The 26,805-nt window shown below is 40.9% G+C and overlaps 1 protein-coding gene across 3 annotated transcripts in view; it reads left to right on the forward strand.

Annotated features, from left to right (window-relative positions):
- Positions 1 to 26,805, forward strand: part of hip1 (huntingtin interacting protein 1) — a 205,782-nt gene that overhangs the window by 86,456 nt on the left and 92,521 nt on the right. For all 3 annotated transcript variants that reach the window (XM_033046044.1, XM_033046043.1, XM_033046045.1), the window contains exons 3-5: positions 2,838 to 2,980; positions 7,788 to 7,844; positions 20,903 to 20,983. In XM_033046044.1, the coding sequence (XP_032901935.1) occupies positions 2,838 to 2,980; positions 7,788 to 7,844; positions 20,903 to 20,983 (281 nt within the window). The remainder of the gene's footprint in view (positions 1 to 2,837; positions 2,981 to 7,787; positions 7,845 to 20,902; positions 20,984 to 26,805) is intronic.

Genomic DNA, 26,805 nt, shown 5'->3' on the forward strand with positions numbered 1-26,805 from the left:
GTATCCCCAAACATCTGTCCGACAGATCAGAAACACTCTTCAGGATTCAGATGTGGATTTGTCAATGACCACTGTCTGCAGGAAAATTCATGAACAGACATACAGAGGCTACACTGCAAGATGCAAACCACTGGTTCGCCGCAAAAATAGGATGGCCAGGTTACAGTTTGCCAAGAAGTACTTAAAAGAGCAACCACAGTTCTGGAAAAAGGTCTTGTGGACAGATGAGATGCAGATTAAATTATATCAGAATGATGGCAAGAGCAAATTATGGAGGAGAGAAGGAACTGCCCAAGATCCAAAGCATACCACCTCATCTGTGATACACGGTGGTGCGAGTGTTATGGCCTGGGGATGTATGGCTGCAGAAGGTACTGGCTCACTTATCTTCATTAATGATACAGCTGCTGATGTTACTTGCATAATGAATTCTGAAGTGGATGGACACAACCTGTCTACTCAAGTTCAAACAAATGCCTCAAACCTCATTGGCCGGCGGTTCATTCTACAGCAAGACAATGATCCCAAACAGTCTGCAGAATGGTCTCGACCTGAAACATCACCCATTCTTTCTCTCCAGAGATGCTGCCTGTCCCGCAGAGTTACTCCAGCATTTTGTATCAACCTTCGATTTAAACTAGTATCTGCAGTTCTTTCTTACACAGTGATCCCAAACATACTGCTAAAGCAACGAAGGAGTTTTTCAAAGCCCCCAAAACAAGCATAAGCTAAAGATGGCTGCAATACAGACCTGGCAGAGCATCACCAGAGAAGACACACAGCAACTGGTGATGTCCATGAATCGCAGACTTCAAGCAGTCATTACTGCAAAGGATATGCAACAAAATACTAAACATGACTACTTTCATTTACATGACATTACTGTGTCCAAAACATTATGGTGCCCTGAAATGGGAGGACTATGTATAAACACTGCTGTAATTTCTACATGGTGAAACCAAAATGTATAAAAATGGCCTTTATTAAAACCTAACAATGTGCACTTTAACCACATGCGATTTTTTTTCTATTACAAATCTCGAATTGTGGAGTACAGAGGCAAATAAATAAATGACGGGCCTTTGTCCCCAACATTATGGAGGGCACTGAATTTGATACGGTAGACATACATTGATCTGGACGCATCATTCTATTAGAGACATGCTTACTTTTAACATTTTTTTTGCTCATTTTTGTATGAGATCGTGACAATCATTTTTGCCCATTTACAATATCACAAATGAAGAATAGTTAATAGGATGTAAATTGGGTATCAAAGGTTACAGGGAGAAGGCAGGAGAATGGGTCTAAGGGGATCCGTCATGATTCAATGGCAGAGTAGACTGGATTGGACGAATATCTTAATTATGTTCTTATGTCTTGTGGTCTTAAGAAACTTTGCAGGACATAAGCAAATAGTTTTATACAATAAATAAAATTCTGAAACCTGCATTTTCCTGTGCAATGAAAATCCAGACTTGAGGAAATGTTAGGATGATGTTGGTATTGCAGAGAGAACTCATGAGATTCTGGGTTAGTGTAGAAAAAGAGATTAGGGATAGAGATCCACACTGTATTTGGTATCTTTTGGTACATGTTGGCTGAGCAGAATTACCATTGAGTAGCTTGATACTTACAGTCTGAACTTTCTGATGACATTTAGTGTATACTAGCAGGGAGGCTTGTGGAAGGGAAAAGAGCCAGAATAATTAACCTTCATTGGTTATCTCAAGTGCAGCATCCATTTACACAAAAAGGAAGAGTGGGAAATGCCACGTGAAAATTGCTTTGTAGCTGTTTTATATCTGCAATTTCTCTAAAGTTTTAGCAATGTAGAGTAAAACCTTGAGATTGATTGTAGCCCAAAAAAATTGTAATTGGTATAACTTAATTCCCCTAAATGTTATGCACAAATCCTCAGTTCAAGAAATAGCTACAGGGTAATCATTCGATGTCCTATTTCTTTCTAAATAATGCCATTAATTAAGAAACTTGAATGGTTATGAATGCTCGATTTATTGCTCAGCACTGTAGAATAATAGCAATTGTCTAAGTAGCTTTTACTAAAAGAAGTGAATAACCAAATCTTATTCGGCCATTGGTAGTATTTTCACCTTCCAGTGAAATATGGATTTCCAAATCAGGAGAAATCTGGAGGACTTCATAAATTTTGAACCTGAAGTTAAGTCTTGGTAGTGAAGAGAGTTCAGGCAGTTAACAACTCTGCTTGAAAAAATATATTTGAAAAAAAAATCAATGCAAGTAATCTGATGGCTTGGGACTTATATCTACTGACTTCTTAAATAATGTGGGAATACCTGATTGGACCATCCCCTCAGGCAGTGAGATTTTGAAGCCAGATGTAAACCCAAGTTGCCATGGGATGCTTCAGTTTCTCGTTTTAAAATTCTATTTGCCTAGCTCAAGGCTGCCCAAAGTACAACAAGAAAGGCGAGCATTCGTGTGGGGAAAGCCAGACATGCTACCTTGCATCAGGCACAACACCTCTGCTAAAACTTTCACAATTAACCATTTTTTCAGCTGAACTCAAGAAAACCGTTAAAAGGATATATACATTTTAAAATAGACAAATGTGTAGAAAGAAGATAGACACAAAAAGCTGGAGCAACTCAGCGAGTCAGGCAGCATCTCTGGAGAAAAGGACCAGGTGATATAACCGAAACGTCACCTATTCCTTTTCTCCAGAGATAAACCAGCATCTGCAGCTCCTTCATACACATCTGCAGTTCGTTCCGACACAAATATTTTTTTGGCATCTGTTTATGTGCATGTTTTATGAAAAATGTATCTGCAGTTTCCTTAACCTGTTTCTGCACCATGTATTCTGGGTACGCATCATGAAAAGGGTGCTCAAACCTTCTGGTCAGTGGTGAACCGGTTGCCTCTGTCCAGCAACGCAGTCCTTTGTTGGAAATTTTGTCACGTATTTCACAAGCTGCTTCGAGATGGACATCCAACTGTAAGTCCTACCATATTAATTTTTACTTGGTTGAATGTGCATGATTAATGTTGAATAGATGATGAAGGCAAATCATTAAGTTGTATGATATTCACACAATCCCCGAACCAAAACGTACTTCAACACAACCTCTCATAATCCAAGATATTAAAGTTCCTTATTATTGGTTTGTGTCAAATGTGTCAGTAATTGGAAGACAAGTTTTTGCACTATACATGTGCTAATGCTTTGCGTTTACAACCCAAAAATATTTGAATAGAGCACGTAATGTTCCAAAGTAGAAAATAATTTAATTATCAGTTATGACATGCTATACAAGGAGCATGTGTGGTCCATTTATTTTCTTATGCCACAGCAGTCACCTGACCAATCTTCCATTTCATCTGCCAAATGGTTGATTTATGTAGAGATTTGATTTCCAGAGAGAAAGTGAAAATGTGCCTGATGTAGCTCTTATGACAACAGCAATTTTTGTGTGTAGCTGCATTAAGCTGGGTGTAGAGCCCAAGTACAGACATCACTTGTCATCACATGCTGAGGTTCTACCTGTCTTCATTGTTACGAAGGATGGGCCAGATTGTTGCAGTGTTTTATTCATTTAGACCTTGCCCCATTTGTTTGTGTAGAAACATTTTAACAGAAAAAAATTTCTGCAGAGAAATATATAGAGGCTGTCTGTGCCCTTTATAACACCCGCTCAAATGCTTCATGGATGAACTGTTTTTAGATGAATCCTTAATAAAACTGCGTGTACTGAATTGTTAGGTGCAGTGCATGAAGATAATGAGACATCCCAATTGCATTACTATACATAACAAATACAATTTAGGGGAAACAAGATACGGTTCCTGCCTTTATATAAGTGAATGCTTTCTGGGAGCAATTAAAGATTAACTACTATTTCTGTTGCATACCAACTTACTCCGTTTGGTTGAATGAATTATTGAAATCTGCAGTCTAAAATTTTCACTGCCTCAGTCTATCTCAGCAAGTACGTGTTCATGATTTTTGAACCCAAGGACCATTTCTGAGGCATAAGATAATTTCTTGAATGAAACTTACTTTTCAGTTTGTTTAGAAAAAACTTAAACTTTATAAATAATGAGTTTTTTTGGACTATTTTACATTTAAATTGCCTGAAACTTTAAGTTTCTCAGTACATAAATAAGATAACAAATGTCTTTAATAATTCTCTGCTGGTTATCAGGTATGCGATTAACCAATGCAGATGAAATTGGGTCTTTAAGGAGGAATATAGGATAGAGATTTTGAGGAGTTTGTGACCTTGCAAAGTCATGAAATGTAGACAGCTGAAGAATGTGATCATTTTAGGTAATTGGGAGTGGTAAATTTACAAGCGGCAGGAGCCAAAGGAATCGATAATTCATGACATTTGTACAATGGGGAGGGGAAAGGTGATGAAGCATGAGATCGTGACTTGGATAAATCAAGGCCCTGTTATCTTGTCACACTTGTACTGTCAAAATGGAGCAATAAAGAGCTTCAAATTAGCAGGATAATGTACCTCCTTATGACAATTACATTGTGATAATTTACTGTTATAAAACAATGCACACTCAGTTTTCTGGAGACTACCAGAGTCATAACCAAATAATCCATTAGTTGAATGTTGGATCTTGGCAAGATTCAATTTGGGTATGATATTTTCCTGCTTTCATAGGATTGCTCTGAGTGCCGCCTAAGCACAATGAGCTTATGGTGTACGTCCTAAGGAAACATGAATAGGTAGGTGGATGTTCCCATCGTACAATAATCAGCCTAAGACCTGGCTTGCAGCCAATTCATTTCTGGTCAGTGATGACTCCATGTTATTTATGATATAACTGGTGATGGCAATTATGCCATTGAATCTTTTTGAAGATGCCATTGCCTGATATTTGTGTTATGTGAATGTTTCTTGCCAACTATCAGTCCATCCGTGAAAATGGACAATGACAAGTTTATTATCTGAGAAGATGCACATGGAACTGAACAGTGAGAATCAGCACAGCCATTTTATCTTCTGAATGGAAGGTCATTGATAAAGAACGCAAAGATGAGGCATGACCTGGGGAGCGGAGCAGTGATGTCCTGTGATGAAAGTGTTTGGCTCACAAGAGAGCAGCCACGTTGTGAATGCACTGGGCATGATCTGAACTGTTGGAAACATTTCCGATTGATTCCCATTGAGGCCTCCTTGAAGCAAAACTTGACCAATTGCTGTCTTGATGCTAAAGGCATTCTCTATGACCACTTCTCTGAAAGTTAGCTCTTCTCTCCATATTTAGAAGTGTGAAAGTGGCCTGGAGATGAGTGAATGCTCTGTCAATAGTGTCTTTCTATGACCATGCTGATCGTGGTGAAGTAGATGGGATGGTTATTGACTCAGTTAATATTTACCTTTATTTAATGCCCAGTGGATATCTAGATAGTTTTCTTATTTTGTGAATTGCAGCCTTTTGGTGTAAAATGCAGTTTGGTTGGAAATAAAGCTAGTTCTGGAGATGTTTTCTTCTTAGCTTTTTTTTTTACACCATGCCGCTTCCGCTGTTGGTATAGATGTACTCATTTATTGGTGTTTGACAATATTGGTTCTGTATTTCTGAGCAGGCTTATTGCAGTTCCTACTTTTCATAATCTTAGTGAACCAGGGTTCCCCTGCTTGTTGGTTTTGGTAAAGTATGTTGGGCAGCTAAAGTATAGATTGTAGAGGATTGTAGTGTGTTTAATTTGTTCTCAAGATAACTCCACACATGATAGATTGTGTCCTCATTATGAAGATGAGATATTCTCCACAAGACAGTGAATTGTCCACTCTTTCATTCTTGGGAGAGCAGAATATAACCGAGTGACTTTTGTGGCTATTTTTCTCTCTCATCAGCTGCAGTGGTCCACATTTATCAGCTGCAACTTTCAGAGTTGCCCAGCTTGGACTGTGGTGTTGCTACTGAATGAATCTCAGTGATGCACATTGAAGTTCCCATGACATCTTCAGAGTGTATCTCTAGAGTACTAATCCAACTCACATTTCACTGCTGTTCAACATGGATCTATTGAGATCAACATGGATCTACTGATCTATTGAGCACACGTGGGCAGCATGTTGCTGCTCTCTCATGACTCCAAGGACAGGTCCAATCTTTACCTTGGACAATGTATGTGTGGAGTTTGCATATTCGCTCTCTGTCTGCTGCATATGTTCCTGTCACATGCTCTATTCCCCTCCCACAACCCAATGATATGCTGGTTGCTTAATTAGTTATTATGCCTGCAGTATAGGTAAGCAGCAAATGAGTGAAAAGGGTTGAATGGACAAGCAAGAGAAAATACATTGGTGGAGCAATGGGACGGATGGAATGACCCTTGGAGGTGGCATGGATCTGATAGACCAAATGGCCTCCTCCTATGTCATTATATGTCAGTAGTGTTATAAGGTGAATGGCTTAGAACCATGAACAATGAATCTGAGGCCAAATTTGAAGACTACTAGACAATTTTAGCGGCAAATTATGTGCTTGTTCTGCTTGCGTGATAGGACATCTCTTGGAATCGTGGTGGGACGATGGTCGAAAGGTTATGGCTCTCAGAGTTTGCTTGTCAGTTTGTAACTTGACCAGTCTGTGGGACAGTTTTCTTTAATCAGGCATATCCTTGGATGTTTGTGAGTAGGGCTTTCCAGGGTCAACTGGGTTGTGCATGCCTGTGTTGTGTGCAAATCTGTTACCGGCTTTCATGCTGAGTAATGTGACTAGTTTTGTTCTTGCTGTGTTTTGTTGAAGTGGTTTGATACAGCAGAGTGGCTTGTCAGATCATAAATGTTAGAACATAGAACAGTGCAGCATGCGAACTGTCCCTTCCGTCCACGAGATCTGTGCTGAACATGATGCCAAATTATAGTAAACACTTCTAACTGCAGTTGATCTGTATCTCTCCATTCCTGACTATTCATGTGCCTATCTAAACGCATCTGTGGTACCACTATCATACCTGCTTCCACTACCGTCCCTGGCAGTGCATTGCAGACACCTGCACTCTCTCTAGCCTTTGCACTTGCACCACACATCGCCCTTAAACTTTTGCCTTCTCATCTTAAACTTATGTTGTTTACCTTTTATTCTGCATCCATTTAATTAACTATTATTTGCCATTTCTCAATCTTGGCTGGCATAAACACATTATTTACAGAAGACTGCACAGTGGTTAGTGGCCATTTTATTGCGATTCCTAATTGTGAAGCTATCACCAATGAACAAGGAAGTAAGCTGCAGTGAAACATTGCATATATGTTGGAATTTAACAGGCTGCTGACATTGTGCTGGAATCTTGACCATCAAATACTTTGTTCAGTTCTTTGAACTTCATTTGTTGAGATGAGACTGCTGTTGAAAGCAAGAAATAAGCAGATACATTACATTGTCAGTTTTATCAAGGAGAGAGGCCACCCTTTAACACTGTGGTAGTAGAAACATTTTGTATCAAATTATTGATATTGACTAATTTTCTATTTTATGAAGCGACCTTGAATAATGGCTCATACACTCCAGTTACCTTGTGACGACTCCAAGGAAGCTCCAACAGGCATTACTGCTGGCTGTGGCATAGGTTATGTGCTTTAATGGGGCTTTCATAAAGAATATTGTTATTATGGCAACACAAATTGAACATATTTATATTTGATTTGTTGTGAAGCTGTCATTATGTATTAATTGTGAGTGCATGTGTACCAAGAAAATGTTATGTTCTGATTGATAAGGTTAAATTATATCAGGTAGCTATTGAGCATGATCTCCTTTTCATTATGCTGTAGGTTCTTCAGGACTCCATACGATACAAAAACGAGCTTAGTGACATGAGCAGAATGTGGGTAAGTACTGTTGTTAATTCAGTTTTTCATATTCTTTGGTCTCTGTGTTTTGTGGAGCCATGAACTTAGTCTATCAACATAATATTTATAGGAAATAGTATCAGACCTTTAAAGTCCCAGGCAATTAGACAGAATAAAGATGAGATACAATTGGAAGTCCAGCTGCAATGGATGCATATTGATGTTTTTTGGAGCATTTGAAGATTGGGGAAGGGAGGAAGCAACGTAGGAATTTATTGGGAAAAGTCCAGATTGCTGTTGGCAGAAAGTCCCAATATAAAAGGTTTCAGCAAAAGCGAACCATCATAGGAGTTAGAGCTGAAGGTGTACACAAAAATAGGTTTCTGAAGGTTTTTGAGATAAGGAAATCATTATGTCCAACCACATGAAATTTATTTAGAGATCAATGGTGGTTATGAGATTGTTATTTACAGAAGGCACCTGATAGCTTTTACAACTAATATCATCAAAGACCAACACCCTGGCCACACTCTCATCTCGCTGCTATCATTGGGAATAAGGTACAGGATCTGAAAACCATGACCTCCAGATTCAAGAACAGCTCCTGCCCAGCATTCATTGGGCTATTGAGCACGAGACAATAGTAACCACAACCCTACCTCAGCAACTATTACCTACTATAAATATTGTTTTAGTTGTACTTTGGAGTTTGGTATGTTCTATTATGGTCTGGTTACTGAGTATTACTAATTTATTGTATTATTGATTATTGGATATATATTTGCTTATTTGGCATTAATGAGCCAGTAAACAAACGTACAGCAGGTAAGAATTGTATTGTTCTGCTGCCAGTAGATACGACAATTCAACACTTGACTCTTGTCTCAGATGCTGTGAATCTGAAATCAAAACAGAAAATGTGGGAAGCACTCAGCAGTCAGTCAGCATCTGTGGAAAGAAAAGGAGTTCATGTTTCAGATTGGAGATCCTTTGTCAGAATGGTCTCTGCCCTGAAGCATTATTTCATGTTTCTCTTTCCACAAATGCTGCACGATTGCTGAGTGATTCAAGCATTTTCTCTCTTAATTTCGGATGCTAACATTCCCACATGGAGGAAAGGGCAAGTCAATCATAAACATTACTCCTTGGAAATAAAGAACACGATGAAAGGGGAACAAATAATTTGATTGTTTTTCCTTTCGAACACACACTGCATTGGTGAAGCACTTCAGGAAAGGTTGGCTGTTTCACAGGAACATTTTGAGGCACAATTTGTTGATAAGGTACAAATTGGAAGTTTTGGGGCGGGTGACAAGCTTGGACAAGGAGCACCGTAAAGGGAAGAGACCTGGGGACGTTTAGGTAAGGTGTGGTACTTTGACAGCTGCAGTTGAAGAGTAATCTGAAATCTTCTTTTCTTTCTCACTTGCTCTGATACAAAATTGTCAGATGCTGCTATTTATTGAGAGACTCTATTCCAGTTGATGCTTGAGCCTTTAAATCCACTACACTGACAAACACAAATATTTTGAAATATACTCCAAAGAAGGAATTTTATTTTGACTAAATGATTTAGTAGTTATATTTACTTTGCTATCATGATATTATTATGACCATTTTTTTCATTCGTATTGTATATAAAATCAATGTCACAATTGTCACCATCAATTTGCCTCATGTCCTTGAAGACAGTACATTTAACATGCGTTGAGATCAGAGTTTCAAAGTTAAATATGCTCTATTTAGCTTTGTTTATAGATTGTTTAGATATGAAAATATGTGAACTGCTGTTATCCAAGGATTAATTCAGAAATCGCATACAGGAAAGTATATAAATTTTTGAAGGAGATAGTGTTTAAATGGCTGCTATTTAGAAGCCACTTTGTTTGAAGAACAGAGCAAAGCTTTGTTAAAGGTTCTGTGGATGTACCCTTGTAGCTTCAGCCTGATCGTCCAACTTTGTCATCAGTGGTTATTTATGAATCCTGATATTGTTAAAGCAGTCCAAGTAAGCAGCTAATTCATAGGAAATTGCATAAATAACTTATGCAACAAAGGAAATACATCTGAATCCTGACCAGAAAAAAGTTGATCATCAACAAAGGAGAGAAAAAGGAAGGCTTTGTTTGCAGTGGTTAAGCTAAAGCTTTATGATACAGATTTGTTAATGTGCTCAGGAAATGTGAAAGATATTTTGAACCTTCATGACTGATAAATGCATTGTCCCGCAATTGAATAATTGCAATCTTTATTCATGTGCATTTCAAAATGAAAACATAAAACAATTTTTCAGTGGTTACAGATTTTTATTTTTGAGGTGACATTGTGTACCAAAATGACTGAAAATGTAGGATGCACCTATTCAATATTCAGAATGCCTCTCACAGTATTGTTAGTCATGGGACATGTAAGCAGATGTTTCTCGGAATTGCTGTGATGATGTGGAAAATATTGAAGGCATGAATAGCACTAAAAAAACATGAATCTCAAGAAATGTGGCACAGCCTTTGTTTTGGCTGTGATGTCTGCCTAAGCAGATTAAAATGACCAGCCCACTAGCTGGCAGCTGGCAGCTGCGAGACAGTATCACTGTCTTTTCAGCACAGGGGATGGATGAAACCCAACAATTCATTATTTATTGCACAAGTGGGACATATTACATTTGCACAGATGGACTCCTGGTTCCTCACCAAACTTTATATTTCCTTTTTGCAAAACAAAAATGGTTTTCAAATATAAAGTAACACATTTCCCAATCTGGTTATGGTGCAGCTTCCAATTTCTTTGCTGTATAGTTGCATTTTTTTAGTTTGATGTGTATTGTGTTAGAATCAATATTCTCATTATTCTATAATTACGAGAGGACGGGCAAACAATTGGGAATATCTGAAATCTGATAGTGTTTACCTAATTAAAATATAAATCTAGAGAATGTTTCCTGTGTATACAAATGTTTACTGATGAGTAATTGAGCCATGTAGAATTAGAAGGTTTCTGAATTTCATCTATAGTCCTGGGACTTCCACCAACATGTCTCCTGCAGCACCAGAGGACCAAACACCCTCGACCACTGCTACACGACCATCAAGGATGCCTATCGCTCTATCCCGCCCTCACTTTGGTAAATCTGACCATACTGCGGTGCTGCTTCTTCTTGCCTACAGGCAGCAATTGAAGAGCGCACACCGAGAGGTGAGGACTGTATAGAGCTGTTTCGGGGGGTGGGGGGGGGGGGGTTAGAGGAACAACTCCAGGACTGTTTGGAGTCTGTAGACTGGGCGATTTTCAGGGACTCGGCAATGGACCTGAATGAATATGCTACAGTCGCTGCAGACTTCATAAAGAAATGTGTGGTGGACTGCATCCCACCAAAAACCTTCCGAGTGTTTCCTAGCCAGAAGCCTTGGATGAACCATGAGATCTGCATTCTTCTGAAGACCAGATCCCGGGCATTCAGGTCTGGAGATACAGAGGTCTACAAGAAGTCCAGATACGGCCTTGGTAAGGCCATCAAAAAGGCCAAGCTGGAGGATGAGACGGATGTTCGGCAAATGTGGTGGGGCTTGAATGCAATCACATCCTACAAGGCAAAATCAGGAGGCAGCTCAAATGTCAGCGAAGCATCACTCCCAGACGAACTCAATGCGTTTTACGCACGCATTGATAGGGAGAGCACTGATGTGCCTTCCCGAGTCCCCATTCGCCGTGATGGTATTTTAGTCACAGTCACAGAGGCTGATGTCAGAAAATCCTTCAGGGGGGTGAACCCTTGGAAAGCACCTGGACCTGATGGTATACCCGGGCATGTTTTTAAAAGCTTGTGCAGACCAACTGGCTGAAGTTTTTACAGACATTTTCAACCTCTCACTTTTGAGGTCTGAGGTTCCCACCTGCTTTAAAAGGACATCAATAATACCGGTGCCCAAGAAGTGCAAGGTGACGTGCCTCAATGACTATCGACCAGTGGCACTAACGTCTGTGGTGATGAAGTGCTTTGAGAGGTTGATCATGGCATAAATCAACTCATACCTTGTCAAAAACCTGGACCCACTGCAGTTCGCTTTCCGCCACAACAGATCAACGGTGGATGCGATCTCACTGGCTCTCCACTCCGCTCTGGACCACTTGGACAACAAAAACTCATATGTCAGGCTGTTATTCATTGACTACAGTTTGGCATTTAATACCATCATCCCCTCTAAGCTGGTTACCAAGCTCTCAGATCTGGGTCTCTGCGCATCCCTCTGCAATTGGATCCTTGACTTCCTCATTCACGGACCACAGTCTGTCCGTATTGGTGGAAATGTGTCAGCCTTGATAATAATCTGCACGGGGGCACCTCGAGGCTGTGTGCTCAGCCCCCTGACTGCATAGCCGGACATAGTACAAACTCCATCATCAAGTTCACCGATGACACCACTGTTGTGGGACGTATAAATGAAGGGGATGAGTCAGAGTATAGAAGTGAGACCGACTGATTGTCCAAATGGTGCCAGCACAATAACCTGGCTCTCAACACCAGCAAAACCAAGGAACTGATTGTGGACTTTGGAAAGGGTAGAATGGGGACCCACAGTCCCGTTTATATCAATGGATCGATGGTGGAGAGGGTCAAGAACTTCAAATTCCTGTGCATGCATATTTCCAAAGATCTCTCCTGGTCCCAGAACACTAATGCAATTATAAAGAAAGCACATCAGCGCCTCTACTTTCTGAGAAGATTACGGAGAGTCGGTATATCAAGGAAGACTCTCTCGAACTTCTACATGTGCACAGTAGAGAGCATGCTGACCGGTTGCATCATGGCTTGATTCGGCAACTTGAGCTTCCAGGAGCGGAAAAGGCTGCAAAAAGTTGTAAACACTGCCCAGTCCATCATCGGCTCTGACCTCCCTACCATTGAGGGGATCTATCGTAGTCGCTGCCTCAAAAAGGCTGCCAACATCATCAAGGACCATCAAGGACCCACACCATCCTGGCCACACACTCATCTCTCCGCTGCCATCAGATAGAAGGTACAGGAGCCTGAAATCTGCAACATCCAGGTTCAGGAACAGCCACTTCCCCACAGCCATGAGGCTATTAAACACAACTTCAAACAAACTCTGAACTATAACAGCCTTTATCTGTTTATTTATGTGGGCGTATATATATATTCTATGGTACATGGACACACTGATCTGTTCTGTATTTATGCCTACAATATTCTGTTGCGCTGCCGCAAGCAAGAATTTCATTGTCCTATCTGGGACACATGACAATAAACTCTCTTGACTTGATTCGGGAATGAGCAAGCTGGTCCCAGCCGTCCCTTTACTAATATGCAAAATGGGTGGCTCTTTATCTTGAGTAGTACAAGTTGAATTAATAATATAATCGCCTTAAACGTACAACCCCACTAAATAATGAAGTAATTCTTAAGTATTTCTGTGGGGATTTGCAACTTTGTCTTGATTTTTTTTTTACGCAGTTACTCTTTTAAGTTTGGCGAGGCATAAATCCTACACTGCTCAATCATTCCAAAGTGTAAATCTCTATCTGGCAGAGCTCAACTGAGACTTGTTTCAGGGTTAAATGCCATGCTTGAATACTGAAACTCAAAACTACTTGCAGAGAACTTATTTTGTTCATTTATTTAAAAATCTTGACAATAATTTGTGGAATTTAACACATTTTCCTTGCAATTATTTTGCCTCCACTAATTACTTTGAAACTTCATTGGGGAAAAAAATCACTTGTATTTGAAGAATCTCTTGACCGAACCCTGCACTTAGACTAATTTCAAGCAGATTTGCCTTTTTAGTGTTGTTGCAAAGTCACAATTTCAGTTATCATTGATGTTGAATATAATGTAAATTGGAACATGGAAGGAATGTGGCAGAACGGCTTTGTTGTTTTTAATAATTCCATTTGATTACGGTTGAGGCATTTACTCTGTGATTCCTGCTGGAAACTCCAATTATGTTCATGGATTTAATCCTAGTTATGACTTCAGTTTTGATATTGTCTATACCTGAAGTCCATTGACATTTGCAGTCCAGATGAAGGGCCTCTACCCAAAACTTCGACTGTCCATTTCCCTCCACAAATGCTGCCTAAGTTCCACCAGCAGCTTTACTTTTTTTTCTCCCAATTCCAGTACCTGCAGTCTCTTGTGCCCAGGCACTTGCTGTCCAGTCTAAAGAATGAAAATTAGCTCTTTGAACTCCGAGCAAGATGCTGTAGAGCTAAACCATAAAAATAAGTAATGGCTGATGATTTGAGCAAAGTGCATTGTTCTCTACAGATCACTTTTAAAGAATTAAACTCACATTGGAGATACAAGTAATTTTGATTTCTCTGATCTTCATATTCAGTTTACATTATTTTCTCTTTTAATTTCCATTTTGAAAAATACTTGCATCCTTTTCCTTTCATGCTTCATATATGGAGTTGGTTTTGAAACTCCTAGTGTTGTGGAATGTTCATAGAGGAAGCGTGAGGCACAGGAAGAGCATGAGAAAAGACTGGCAGCAAACATGAAAGAGTAAAAAAATATTCTGCTGGCATGTAAACAGGAAAAGTGTTGCAAAAGGAGAGATGGGGGGGATCAAAGACCAAAAAGGAAATGTACTCATGGAGTCACAGGTCATTACTGACTTATTAAGTAAATACTTTACATTAATTTTCACCAATGAACAAGACGTTACTGGAATCCTGGCAAAAGATGATGTGGTTGAGTCTCTGCAGGGAGCATGATGTCCGAGGATGTGAAACTGCAAAAGGTACACCTTTATTCAAAAAAGAGTGTAGGAGTAAAATCAATAACTGGATACCAATCTGTTTAACCTCGGTATGAAAGCCCTACAAATTCTTATCAGGATAGAATTAGAATTTACTTTATTGATGAGAGAAAGTCAGCATTAAAGACAGACCACGTTTGACTTGAGTAAATATTTTGTTGGTGAGAGGGTTGATCCGGAGATATTAGGAAAGACAAATAATAGCTTGGTCAAAGAAGTGTTTTTTAAATAGGAAAGAAAGATAAAAAGGCAGAGGAGTTTACAGTGGAATGCATGATGTTGCAGCTACCAATTTAGTGTGGATGGCAGGGTTGTTGGAGGTAGTGAATCATAGAGAAATGCAGGATGGAAACAGTCCCTTTGACCCATCGAATCTATACCAAATGTCAAACACCCATTGACACTAATCTTACCCTAACCAATTTTATTCACCAACATTTCCATCAATTCACAGCCCCACCTCAATCTAGGTTATAAGGACTCAGTGTTGACATATTTGCTGGCAGCTGGGTACTAAACCTTCAGCATTTCACTGTCAATTAATAGGACCCTTAGCTTGCTGGCCATTTTCATTGGGCTTTGTTGATTGTGGTAGAGAATGGCACAAAATTTGAACTTGTTGCAAGTCCTCGGAATTTAAGTCACGTCAAAGTTATTGTCATGTGCATAAATAGAGTGCGGTACAGGCACAATGAAAATCTGACTTGTAGCAGAATCGCAGGCAAAGACTCAGACACTCAAAAACATATACATAAATTGCACATGGCATTTCTGAAAGTAAGAGGATCGTAGAATATCAAGACATTAGTATCAAAAACAATTAGAAAAAAAAATCCACGGTAGTATGCAAGGGATCAGAAATTTGAAGCTGCAAACACTCTCCACTATCAACTCACTGATGAAAACTTGGGTATTGGTCTCCCAATATTCCCATATATGGTTTTATTTACTTTGAGAAGTTGTTTTGATGACACTATTCAAGCAGTGTTCTACTTCACTTCTGCACGCTGTCTTGCAAACACCTATAATTCGGCTAACCTGAGCTGACGAATTTATAGATGGCATCGGAGCTGAGCTTAGTCACACCATTATGGGTGTAATGAGTTAAGTAGGAGATTCTGGTGATTCATTGGTGCCAGGTTATACTTGGTGAATCTATTAAGAGGAACAGCTATAAAGGACAAAGGTCCATAAACAGTAGAGAACAGGCCCTTTGACCCATAATGCTTATGGCGAATACGATGCCAGGTTTATCGGATCTCACCTGCCTGTAGATGATCCATATCCCTCCATTCCTTGAACTTCCATATGCCTATCAAAAAGTGTCTTAAACACCACTATTGTACCTATCACCCCCCCCCCCCCCCCCCCACAATGTGCTCCAGGCCCCCACTACTCTGTGTGTTTAAAAAAATGTCCTGTTACATCTCTCTTATAGATTTTCCCTCTCACTTTATAGCTATGCACTCTAGTGTTAGACATTTCCACTCTGGTAAAAAGGTACTGACTGTTTACCCTATATATGCTTTTATAATTTTATATACTTCGTATGTATAAGTCTCCCCTCAACCTCCAACCTCCCAGTGTGTAATAATATTTTGATTCTTCAAGTTAAAGTAGGGAGGAAGCCAAGCAATTTCACATTTCTACTCTTGCTTCTACGATGATCCCACATTGGAATAACGTGAAAGAACTGGCACCAACAGAGGGCTACACCTTTTGGACAAATGTAATGCAGGGAACCGCAGATATTCAAAATGTGGGCCGATCTTACAGCATTTTAAACCTAGTTTGGCATAATTACAAGGATCTTGAGTTCTGATCCATGGGGCTTGTGATCTTAATTATGATGCACTGAAATAGTCTTATATTATGAGATTATGAACTGCTTTAGAGGAGCCATAAATGGCATCAGATGAAAAGTCGTCAATCTAAATAATCATTAATGTTCCTTTTACTGAATGTTCATTCCATGGGAAGCTTCTGATTCTTTTCCTGTAACTTCTCAGCACTCCAGACTGGTGATAAAACATCTTGAAATAATTGCAACTTTTGCAAATTTGACATAAATACAGGAAATTCAGGAAATAACTAGAAAAAAAATTCTACATGTTTTACAAAATCAGCTTGTACTCACATAGCACCATTAACACAGGCTGTCTCACAAACGTAATATCAAAGGAGATTGAGAGAGAGTGTTCCTGGCTCAGAGCCCAGGCAGCGGACAGTGCCAGAGTCAAGTCAAGTCGAGTTCATTGTCTTATGCACGAGGATGGTGAGACACAAACGCAATGAAAAGCTTGCTTGCAGCAGCATCACAGGGACATAAGCTCATGCATCATAAAGAACATAAATTATACATAAAACCATACATAAATTATACATGACAGTGAAAAACAAAAGTGCACAAAACAAAACAAATGTACAAAATCACAATTAGAAGTCCACGGTGGTGCGAGAGGTGGTCCATAGTGTTGAGTTGATGAGGTTGGCCGGTTCAAGAAAATGATAGGTGCAGGAAAGAAGTGTTAAAAGGTGATAAAGAATATGACCTAATAACACTACTTACCTACAGTGTTCCCAAACCTGATAGCATGGGACCTTTGGTTTTTGTAGCTCCTGCCCGATATTAGCAGTGAGAAGAAGGCATGGCCCGGATGGTGAGGATCTTTGATGATCGGTGCCACATTCTTGAGGCGGCATTTCATGTAGATGCTTTCAACGCTGGGGAGGACGATGTCCATGATGTACCGTGCTGTGTTCACCACTCTCTGCAGCATCTGCAGCTGTGATGCTGCTGCGAACCCTCAAGTACAATTGAAAATAGATAACATAAGTATAGAAAGAGTATATGAAAATAAATTTCTTGGTGTGATCTTAAACCACAAAATCTGCTGGAAACCACATATAAACCACGTCAAAGCAAAACCGGCAAAGTCTATAGCAATATTGGGAAAATCAAGACACATTCTGGACCACAAATCATTGCATACTCTGTATAATACACTCATATTGCCATATCTGAGTTACTGTGTGGAGATATGGGGTAACACCTGCAAAACCAACCTTCAGTCGTTATGCACATTACAAAAAAGAGCAATAAGAATTATCAATAATGTTGGATATCTTGAACATACCAATTTATTATTCTTAAAGTCACATACACTGAAGTTCACAGATCTGGTTACATTTAAGACCGCACAAATCATGTACACAGCAAGAAATAATTTACTTCCAGGAAATATACAAAAACTGTTTATGGAAAGACAGGGTGGGTATAATTTGAGAGGGGAACATAATTTAAGAAAAATCATGTCAGAACAACTCTTAAAAGTATGTGCATAGCAATCTGTGGAATGGTCTGGAACAGGAGATAAAACTTAGCACCAACATAATTCAGTTTAAAAAGATGTACAAAAACACTTTTTTTAAAGGATATTGGGATGAGGATAGATGATTGTGTGGGATATTTGTTATACTGATTGTATTGGGAAGAGTGATTATAGGGTGATGGGTTGTATATATGACTAAGAGATACTGTATAGTATATGAGGGTTTTTTATTTTCTCTTTTCTTTTTTTAATCTTTTTTAGTATGGCTTTGTAAATATTTGATTTGTGTATAAATGTAAATAATTTGGTGTACATATAGCTGCTGGTGTACATATGGTGTACATATAGCTGCTAAATTTGTATAAGATAATTATAAGCAGTTGAATAAGGGGTGGGAATTAATAAGCTTTGGCTTCTTCCTGCTCCTTTTCGGACACATACGATTTCATTTATTTATAGATATTGTTTTTGACACTTTTTAAATATTCTTGTTTTGTTTTTTTGTTTTTTGTATGCTGTTTCACACTTGCTTTTTATTCTTTTATTCTGTTTGAAATAAAGAATCAAATAAATAAATAAATAAATAAAGCTTGAGTTCCTGTGCATTGGAATTGCCATACCAGGCCTGCCATGTCAGGATATTTTCTACTGTGCATCTGTAGAGATTTATTATTAATATGGACCTGCTGAATCTCCTTAAACATTAGAGGTGCTGGCTTCTTGATGATTATCAAATCATGCCTTCTTCATGATTAGATCCATGTGCTGGGCCCAGGACAAGCCATCTAAGATGTTAACCCGTAGGAATTTTAAGTTGCCAAATCACTCCACTGCTGACCCACCAATGAACACTGGCATATGATCTCCCAACTTCTGCTTTCTGAAATCAACGATTAGTCCCTTAGTATTGTTGATGTTGATCAAGAGGTGAGTGTTGTGGCACCACTCAAGTTGGTGTTCTGTTTTTCTGCTGTATGCTGACTCATCACCAACCATGATTTGACCAACAATAGCGGTGTCGGCAGCAAAATTATAGATAGCTTTAGAGTTGTGCTTCGGCACATGGTTGTGGATGTGAATAGCAAAGAGCAGGGAGCTAAGTACGTTGCCTTGAGATGGACATGTGTTGCCGGTCAGTGAGGTTACTGATCTGCACTGATTGAGGTCTGTCGATGAGAAAGTCAAGGATCCAGTTGCAAAAGGAGATACAAAGGCCTAGGTCTTGGTACTTGATGTTGAGTTTGGAGGGAATGATTGTGCTGAACACTGAGCTGGCAGCAGTGAGCTTGCATCCGCTGATGCTTTATAGTGGCAATGAACAAAATGAAGTAGATCCAGTCATTTCTGAGGCAGAAGTTGATTCACACAATTATCGCCAGGGGCGCCGGCGCGATGGCTGCCCTGCCGGCAGTCTGTTCGTTTTTTCATTATTTTTGTTATTTTTTAGTGTGTTAAAAGTTTGTTTTAATGTTCTTCGGTTTGTTTTATGTGGGGGGAGGGGGGAGGGGATCAGGGGGGAAACTTTTTTTCAAGTTCTTACCTTGCCGGAGATGTGATTAATTTCGGATCACATTCTCCGGTGGGCTCTGCGGCCTTCGATCGATGGAGCGGGAAGCTTCCTCGGACTGACTTTGAGCCCTATCGCGGGGATGCGGACTTAACATCGGAGCTGATCCCTTGCCTGGGATCGCTCCCACCGCGACCAGTGCGGACTTACCGTCAAAAGCTCGTAGTCTTCGGGAAAGGCTAGCCGGGAAGCTCCAATGTCGCGGAAGGTTCGACCAGCCCCAACGCGAGGTTCGATAGACCGGAGCGGGGGAGCTGACATCCCCGCCGATGCGGGAGCTGATCGCCTCGAAGAAGAGGGCCAAAACGCCGCCGGCTACGGGAGTCAAGATCGTCCCGTCAACGGGGGCTCGAGGCCCACGACTGAGGAAGAACTAAGGGAAGGACTTGAACTTTATTTCGCCTAACATCACAGTGAGGAATGTGTAAGAGTCACTGTGGTGAATGTTCATGTTAAAATGTGTTTTTGAGTGATCTGTTGCTTTTAATTGTATGACTGACCTGTCCAATGAAATTCCTTGTATGTTGCAAAACATACTTGGCGAATAAAGTGCGATTGTGATTCTGATGACAAGTTTATCATGAAGCCGATGCCACCTCCATCTTTTCCTGATATCGCCGTCCAGTCCATGCAGATGGGTGGAAAAACCCTTGAGCTGGAGTGCCATGTCTGGAGAGTTGGATGTGAGTAACGTCTCTGTGAAACAGACGACACAGCAGTCACTCATGTCTCTCTGATATGGCAGACTTGCTCTTCTATCTTGTTCATTGGCCAGTGGTTAGCTGGAAGATGTGTGGTGTGATGAGGGTAGCATGTCCTGATGCTTTAGTTTTACCTGAAGGCCTCCCTGGTGACCAAATTTTTTAGCTCCATGGATGCTTCCAGGTACTGTGCTCATGTTCCATGGGGTGAGTGGTGGCGGTCGAATATGTCAGATTCATCAGGTGATCATAAGAACACTAGTAGCATTTAAATGACTTATAATCCTCTTTCTTGCTGCTGTAGATCTGGCTGCCTCCCAGTTAGCAAGTCACTGGGATGTGGCTAGAAGCCAGAGTTCCCCAGGGAACCTGTGGTCACAGGGTGAATACACAAACTCCAGCTTCTTTGGTCACACAGGATGCAAAAATTCTAGCTTCCATTACCATACTCCAAACAGAAACATTTCCTGATGTAATCTTTACTACAGAATGACACTGAGATCAATTGAAGTACCTCAAATGACCTGGCTGATATTGGCTCACTCAATTCAGTCTCAAAGAACATGCGATTTCTCGTGAATCAATGAAAGTACTGATAAGCATTTGAAAAGCAGCTGCTAAAGCACATGAACATTCAAATTGTAACAAAACTATTTTTTGTGCTTGCAACATTAGCCTGAGTCTAACTTGGTTGCTTATATTTTTAACCCCACAGGGTCATTTAAGTGAAGGTTATGGGAAACTGAGCTGCACCTACCTCAAGCTACTAATAACAAAGATGGAATTCCACAGTAAGGTAAGTAACTTCTCTGGCTTTATTTCCTTATTCATGGCGGGATTCTTTCAATCTATTGATAGAGGAACCCCCTGCAGTAACAAAACCAAAGAAGACCTTGATTCCCAAAAGTGATTGAGCAGAATCTAAATCAGTTGAGACAGCAGGTGACCAGCCTTTCGCTCTTGACCAGGGGGTTGCAGATAAATAAACTCTTGCATTATGTAGAACTTCTACTGCATTTCATGCCACAAAGCTTTAAATCCAATAGGTAGTTACTATTATATTTCTCGATATGGAAATAGAGCACTACCTTTACATATCTGTTGTGCTGCTGCAAGTAAGAATGATTCCATTTTGAAACATATGACAGTAATGGGCCTGTCCCACTTAGGCGATTTTTTAGGCGACTGCAGGAGACTATGCGGTCGCCACATGGTCACAGATGGTTGCCGGGGAGTCGCATTCATGGTCGTGAGTAGTGCCCTCAGACCCGCAACAAGTCGTAACGGCATTCTGGTCGCCGCTAATTTTTCAACATGTTGAAAAATTAGCGGCGACCAGAATTTTGACGCCATGGAGAGTAGCGAGAATTCTCGTGACGAAGGTGCAGTGGTAGTGGATTGCCAGGAAGTCATAGGTTGTCGCTGTTGCTGACCGGCGAATTTCATTGGCTCATTGGGGGAAAAAAAACGTAAACAGTAGTTTTCAGAACCAAGGATAACCGGATGGTAATGTTAATTTCTGCCGAGCTTCACAACCGTGTATCTCTGGCTTCTTAAAAGTTGTCTCCGCTCCTTCTTCCCCCCTCTCCCCCCCCCCCCTCTTCCTCCCCCTTTCCCCCTCCCTCTCCCCTCATCTTTTAAAGGACTTAAGTGACCCTTCCAGTACACTGTGCTTTTATGGTCTTAATTACAGCCCCAACCTTCCTGTTCATCGTCTGTATCGCATTGGCTTTGAATCGTGTGAATTTCACTCAGACAGCGCTCCCCCCGCTTGCCCTGTCCCCCGCCTGCATAACTGGCTGGTGAACGAAGCGATGTGTGTGTGTTCCACTCTGACAGTCGCCGTTCCAGTCGCCGGTTTTACAGCGACCTGCAGTCGCCTGAAAAATCGCCTACGTGGGACAGGCCTATAAAGCACTATTGATTCCCTTGACTCTTGACTTAATTGAACACAGCAGGTCCCTGTACCCAGTAGTAATAATTGTCCGATTTGTATTTGTGGTATTGTGTGCAATGTAATGTTTTGCAGTAGAACTTATTTTCCTTCCATAGTGCATTGTGATATTTAGTGTTGTATGTGAAGAAGTGGCTGGGACCTGGGTTCTAAACCTCATCTTGAGGTTGACAGCTGAGAGATTGCAATTCTGCATCTCATTGCAGCAGATGCAGTAGGTGAGCTTGGCCAGTGGACCTGTGGTGGTGGCATGATCTGTGACGAGTGGCAACAACCACAGTAGGATGGTGGTGAAAAATGGGTGCTCCAGGACATGGATCATTATAAAGAATTAAAAATGCTGGGGCAGCGAACCGTGTGCTGGTGGGTTCAGGTTGGATAGCCATACTCTAATTCAGAGAGCACATCTCTATCTAAAACATGTTGTTGTCTGCATGAAATGAAACAAATTAATCATCAGGAACGTAATACCAAAATAGCATTTGTATATAACATTGGATAAGTTGCATTGTTTATTTTTCCAATCGAGTCCTCAAAGTGGTTATCTATAATAATAATAATAATAAATCTTATTTAATGGGCGCCTTTCAGACATCTCAAGGACACCTTACATAGTAATCGGAATAACATATAATCGGAATATAACAAGTAATAAAGACATCACAGAGACACAAATTAAAAACAGAATTCAATCCAAAAACAGAAAATCAAAAACACAGTGTGAAGAGGGAGCAGCGGCAGCCAAAGCGCGCCAGCGTCCACTCTCTCTTCACGGCAGCCATCTTGGACACAGACCTACAGGACTACAATTAGACAAAAAAATCATCCCCCCACAGTGGATAGCACTGTGGAGGAAGGCACAATGTCCAGTCCCCACCCCATGTTCACCCCAAAGTCAGGCCTATTGAGGCCACCGCAATTGCCTCTACGGAGGCCCGATGTCCATGACCGTTCTCACCGGGTGGTCTTGCCCCGGCGTCGGGAGAGTCCTTTCGGCGGCTGGGCCACCTGGAACGGCCGCTTCCTGGTTGGAGCCCGCGGCTGCCGAAGCCGACAAGGCTGCGTCGGTTTGGAGCTCCCAGGCTCCCGATGAATAAGTCGGCGCCGCCTCTCCGCACTGCCGCTTCTCCGCACTGCCGCCTCGCCGCCTCTCCGCACTGCCGCCTCGCCGCCTCTCCGCACTGCCGCCTCTCCGCACTCCGCACCGCAGACCCGCAGCCCAGAGATGTTGCTCTCGGCAGTCCAGCTCGCCAGAGCTCCAGCGCGTCGCTCCAGCGCGGCGACCCAGGCAAGGCGTCGCCCGCTCCACTCCAGCGCTCCAATGCTGTGCCTATAACAGTGGCATGTGAAGCACATGAGACCTTGTGTTAGTGATATTTCTATGTGAGTGAGTCAAGGCAGTTTAAATAGAAAGGATTGCGGACAAAACGTCCTCTACGATAATGCACAATACTGGTGCCCCCGCAAGGCTGCTCCCTCAGCCATTACCATATTCCCTACAATTTTGTGACTGTGGCTACATTTTGCTCAAACTCCATTTGCATGTTTGCAAATGACACCACTCAAACAATTATGAGATGGAGTACAGGAAGGAGATGGAGTGCTTAGTAGCATGGTGTCAAGATGACAACTTCTCATTCGATGCCAGTAAAAGGATAGTGCTGGTTATTGACTTCAAGACGTAGGGTGGAGTACAACCCCTATCTGTATCAATGGCACCAAAGTAAATATGGGTGAAAGCTTTGAGTTCCGAGTCCAACACATTAATGCTATGGTCAAGAAAGCAAATCAACACGTATGTCTTTGGAAGACTAAGGAAATTTGGCATTTTTCTAATAATTCTGACCAATTTCCGCAGATGCACAATAGAACACATCCTACCTGGATACACCACAGTCTGGAATAGCAACTGCTTTGCCCAAGACCACAAGAAATTGCAGAGAGATGTGAGTGTAGCCCAGTCCATCGCACAAACCAGCCTCCCTCCCACCCCAAGCCCATCAACTCCATCAACAGTTACCACTGCCTTGGAAAAGTCGAAAACATAATCAAGGACCATTCACACCCAAGTCATTATTTCTTCTCCCCTCTCCCGTTGGGCAGAGGAAATAAGCTTGAAAGCACATTTCACCAGAATCAGGAACAGCATCTTTCTTGCTGTTATCAGACTCTTCTACATATCTCTTACATTCTGAGGATGAATTCCCAATCTCCTAATCTATCTCGTTTTGGCCATTGCACTTGTCATTATATGTACTTTCTCTGTAGCTACATCACTATATTCTGCACTTTGTTTCCTTTCTCTTTTGCAATACCTATGTTATTCATGTATAATATGAACCTTGTAGCTCTAGTTTCAAAGTGGTTATATTTCTTTATAGTTGAAAGCAGTATCTATGGGCAAAATATCTATTTAACAAAACAATAGTCATGAGACCCGTGAGCTGAGTTATGCCTAATCTCCTAAACATTTGAGCGTGATTTTAATGGCTGTCATTTTCTTGACACATGCTATGCATTGGCTTTGACGAGCCATCACCAGGATTGGTTTGTCATGAATAATGCTGGTGTGCAGGGCTTGGATGATCAGAAATGAAACGCTCATTGCATGTGGCAAAATGATGTCTCATGCCAGTATAAGAGTCTTACTAGTAGCTCAAGCCTGAAACCCTTGGGAAGATCTGTACATTAAAAACAAGTGGTGACAAGAAACTGCCTGGAGATCAAACTTAATGCTGACGAACATGACATGTCGAGCTCTTTCCAGGTTGTGAGGGACAGTTATGGCTCAAGTACCGCTCCACTGCGAGCCAACGATGGGTTGATGCTCCTCAGGGAAAACAAAGCCATCAGAGCGAAATAAAGGAACACTACTGACTCAGCTGTGACAGATGCTAACTTTGACATTTGATTCCTTGAAGATTATAACAGCATTGGGGTCACTGAGGAATTATCGTGTTCTCTGTAGCAGAAAAAACATTTACCTGTATTGTCTTGCACCAAGGTTTCTCCTTGCTGAGGAAGTCCTGCAGCAATCTCGGTGGAGTTTCAAACCATCCCATATCTTCGTTGCACTTAAAATTTAGGAAAAATGTCAAGAACAAAATTAAGACCTGCATATAATCTTCCCTGATTTGATAAATACCTTTGATTCCACCAGTCATACATTGGTGTTGAAGAGGCTGACCAGATTTTATCTTCCTTTCAGAATTGATTAAGACCTATGGTGGTTCATGATCAGATGAATGGCACCATTCTCAGTAACGTCTTTAACACAGACCAACAAGTCCCTCAAAATGATGTCCAGTGAGGTTGTGTTATTGCTTTGTCCCTGTTCTCTATCTTCCTAACAGTTATTATTTTCTTCCTTAAAAAAAGCCTTCCCATTGCTATTGATGTAGAGTGCATAATGGATGGTTCTGTAATCCGTCATCTCCGTACGAAGATGAGCATCCTGAAGACATCCATTGTCGTTCTCTAATAAGCTGATGATTATGTCATGCATGCGCAGAATGAGAATGACCTTGAGTCCACAATGAACCCTTTTGCGCACTTTTCTTACTTCAATGCTATAGATGCTCATAAGCCTGCGTCAGAACTTGCACATCATTCAATGCAAATACTGTTGTGACCTTAGAGATGGTTAAGTGCTTCTGTTACCTTAGAAGATATTATTTTCAGTGCTATCGTCATCATTAAGTTTCAGCACTGGATCCAGCGAAAAAATGTTTCTTTTAGGAAGTTGCTCCAGCACATGTTTACTGTACATATTCTGTGGAAGGACTCCAAGATCCAAGTCTGTAATGTACTTGTCATCACGTAATCCTCTATTGCAAGATCTCGATGATTTAATGACAATAGGGTGAAGAGACCATCAACAAGGACTCTTCAACTGGGAAGAATGCTGCACAATGTGGCGAAAATTCACACTGAAGCGAATGTCACCAGCAGTGAGGCACGAATCTTCTGGCACCAGCTCTTCTGGACTGAGCTTTGTGTGTGGATGTCAGATTCTCATCTCTCCAAGGCCCCTTATCTCTGGACACGCATGGTCAGAGTTCCCATGGTGGACAGCAGAAATGCTACAAGAGACTGTAACTCAAGAAACTTTTTATAGACATATCGTTGGGAACAGTAAACTGTCAATTGGTCTCAGTGGCTCCACAATCTCAATTAAGTAGTAACTTGCATGTAGAAAAAGAGCTTTACCATCAAAGCTGAAAAGAGGGAGAGTGAAGAAGGGAAATAGAAAGAACCACCTCCAGTAGACAGCTGACCTGCATGGCAATGTCTGTACCTTCTGTGGCAAGTTAGCACTTCTAGAATTGCAACCTCAAACTATTTCACGACCTATATGCAAATCTGTGGTTAAGTCATCCTCTCACAAGGGACTCCTGGTACCACTTACATGAAAGTTCTGATTCATTTATAGTGACTGAATTAAGTGGTATTTTATTCCAGAGTCATTTGGCAGTTGATCATGTTCGAATAGGAATGCAGCAGCTTCACATTAATCTTCTTAAAACACAATTAGTATAAATTATCTATATTAATTACTGTACATTTCCATTTCTCACTTCCAGCTAACTGTCCAATTTTCTTCTTTAAATTTACCTGTTTTAGCCAGTTTATGAAAGAAAATTATGTTTTCTGACTGCCCTCCG

The sequence above is a fragment of the Amblyraja radiata genome, chromosome 28, assembly GCF_010909765.2.
Source record: "Amblyraja radiata isolate CabotCenter1 chromosome 28, sAmbRad1.1.pri, whole genome shotgun sequence".
Taxonomy (NCBI): Eukaryota; Metazoa; Chordata; class Chondrichthyes; order Rajiformes; family Rajidae; genus Amblyraja; species Amblyraja radiata.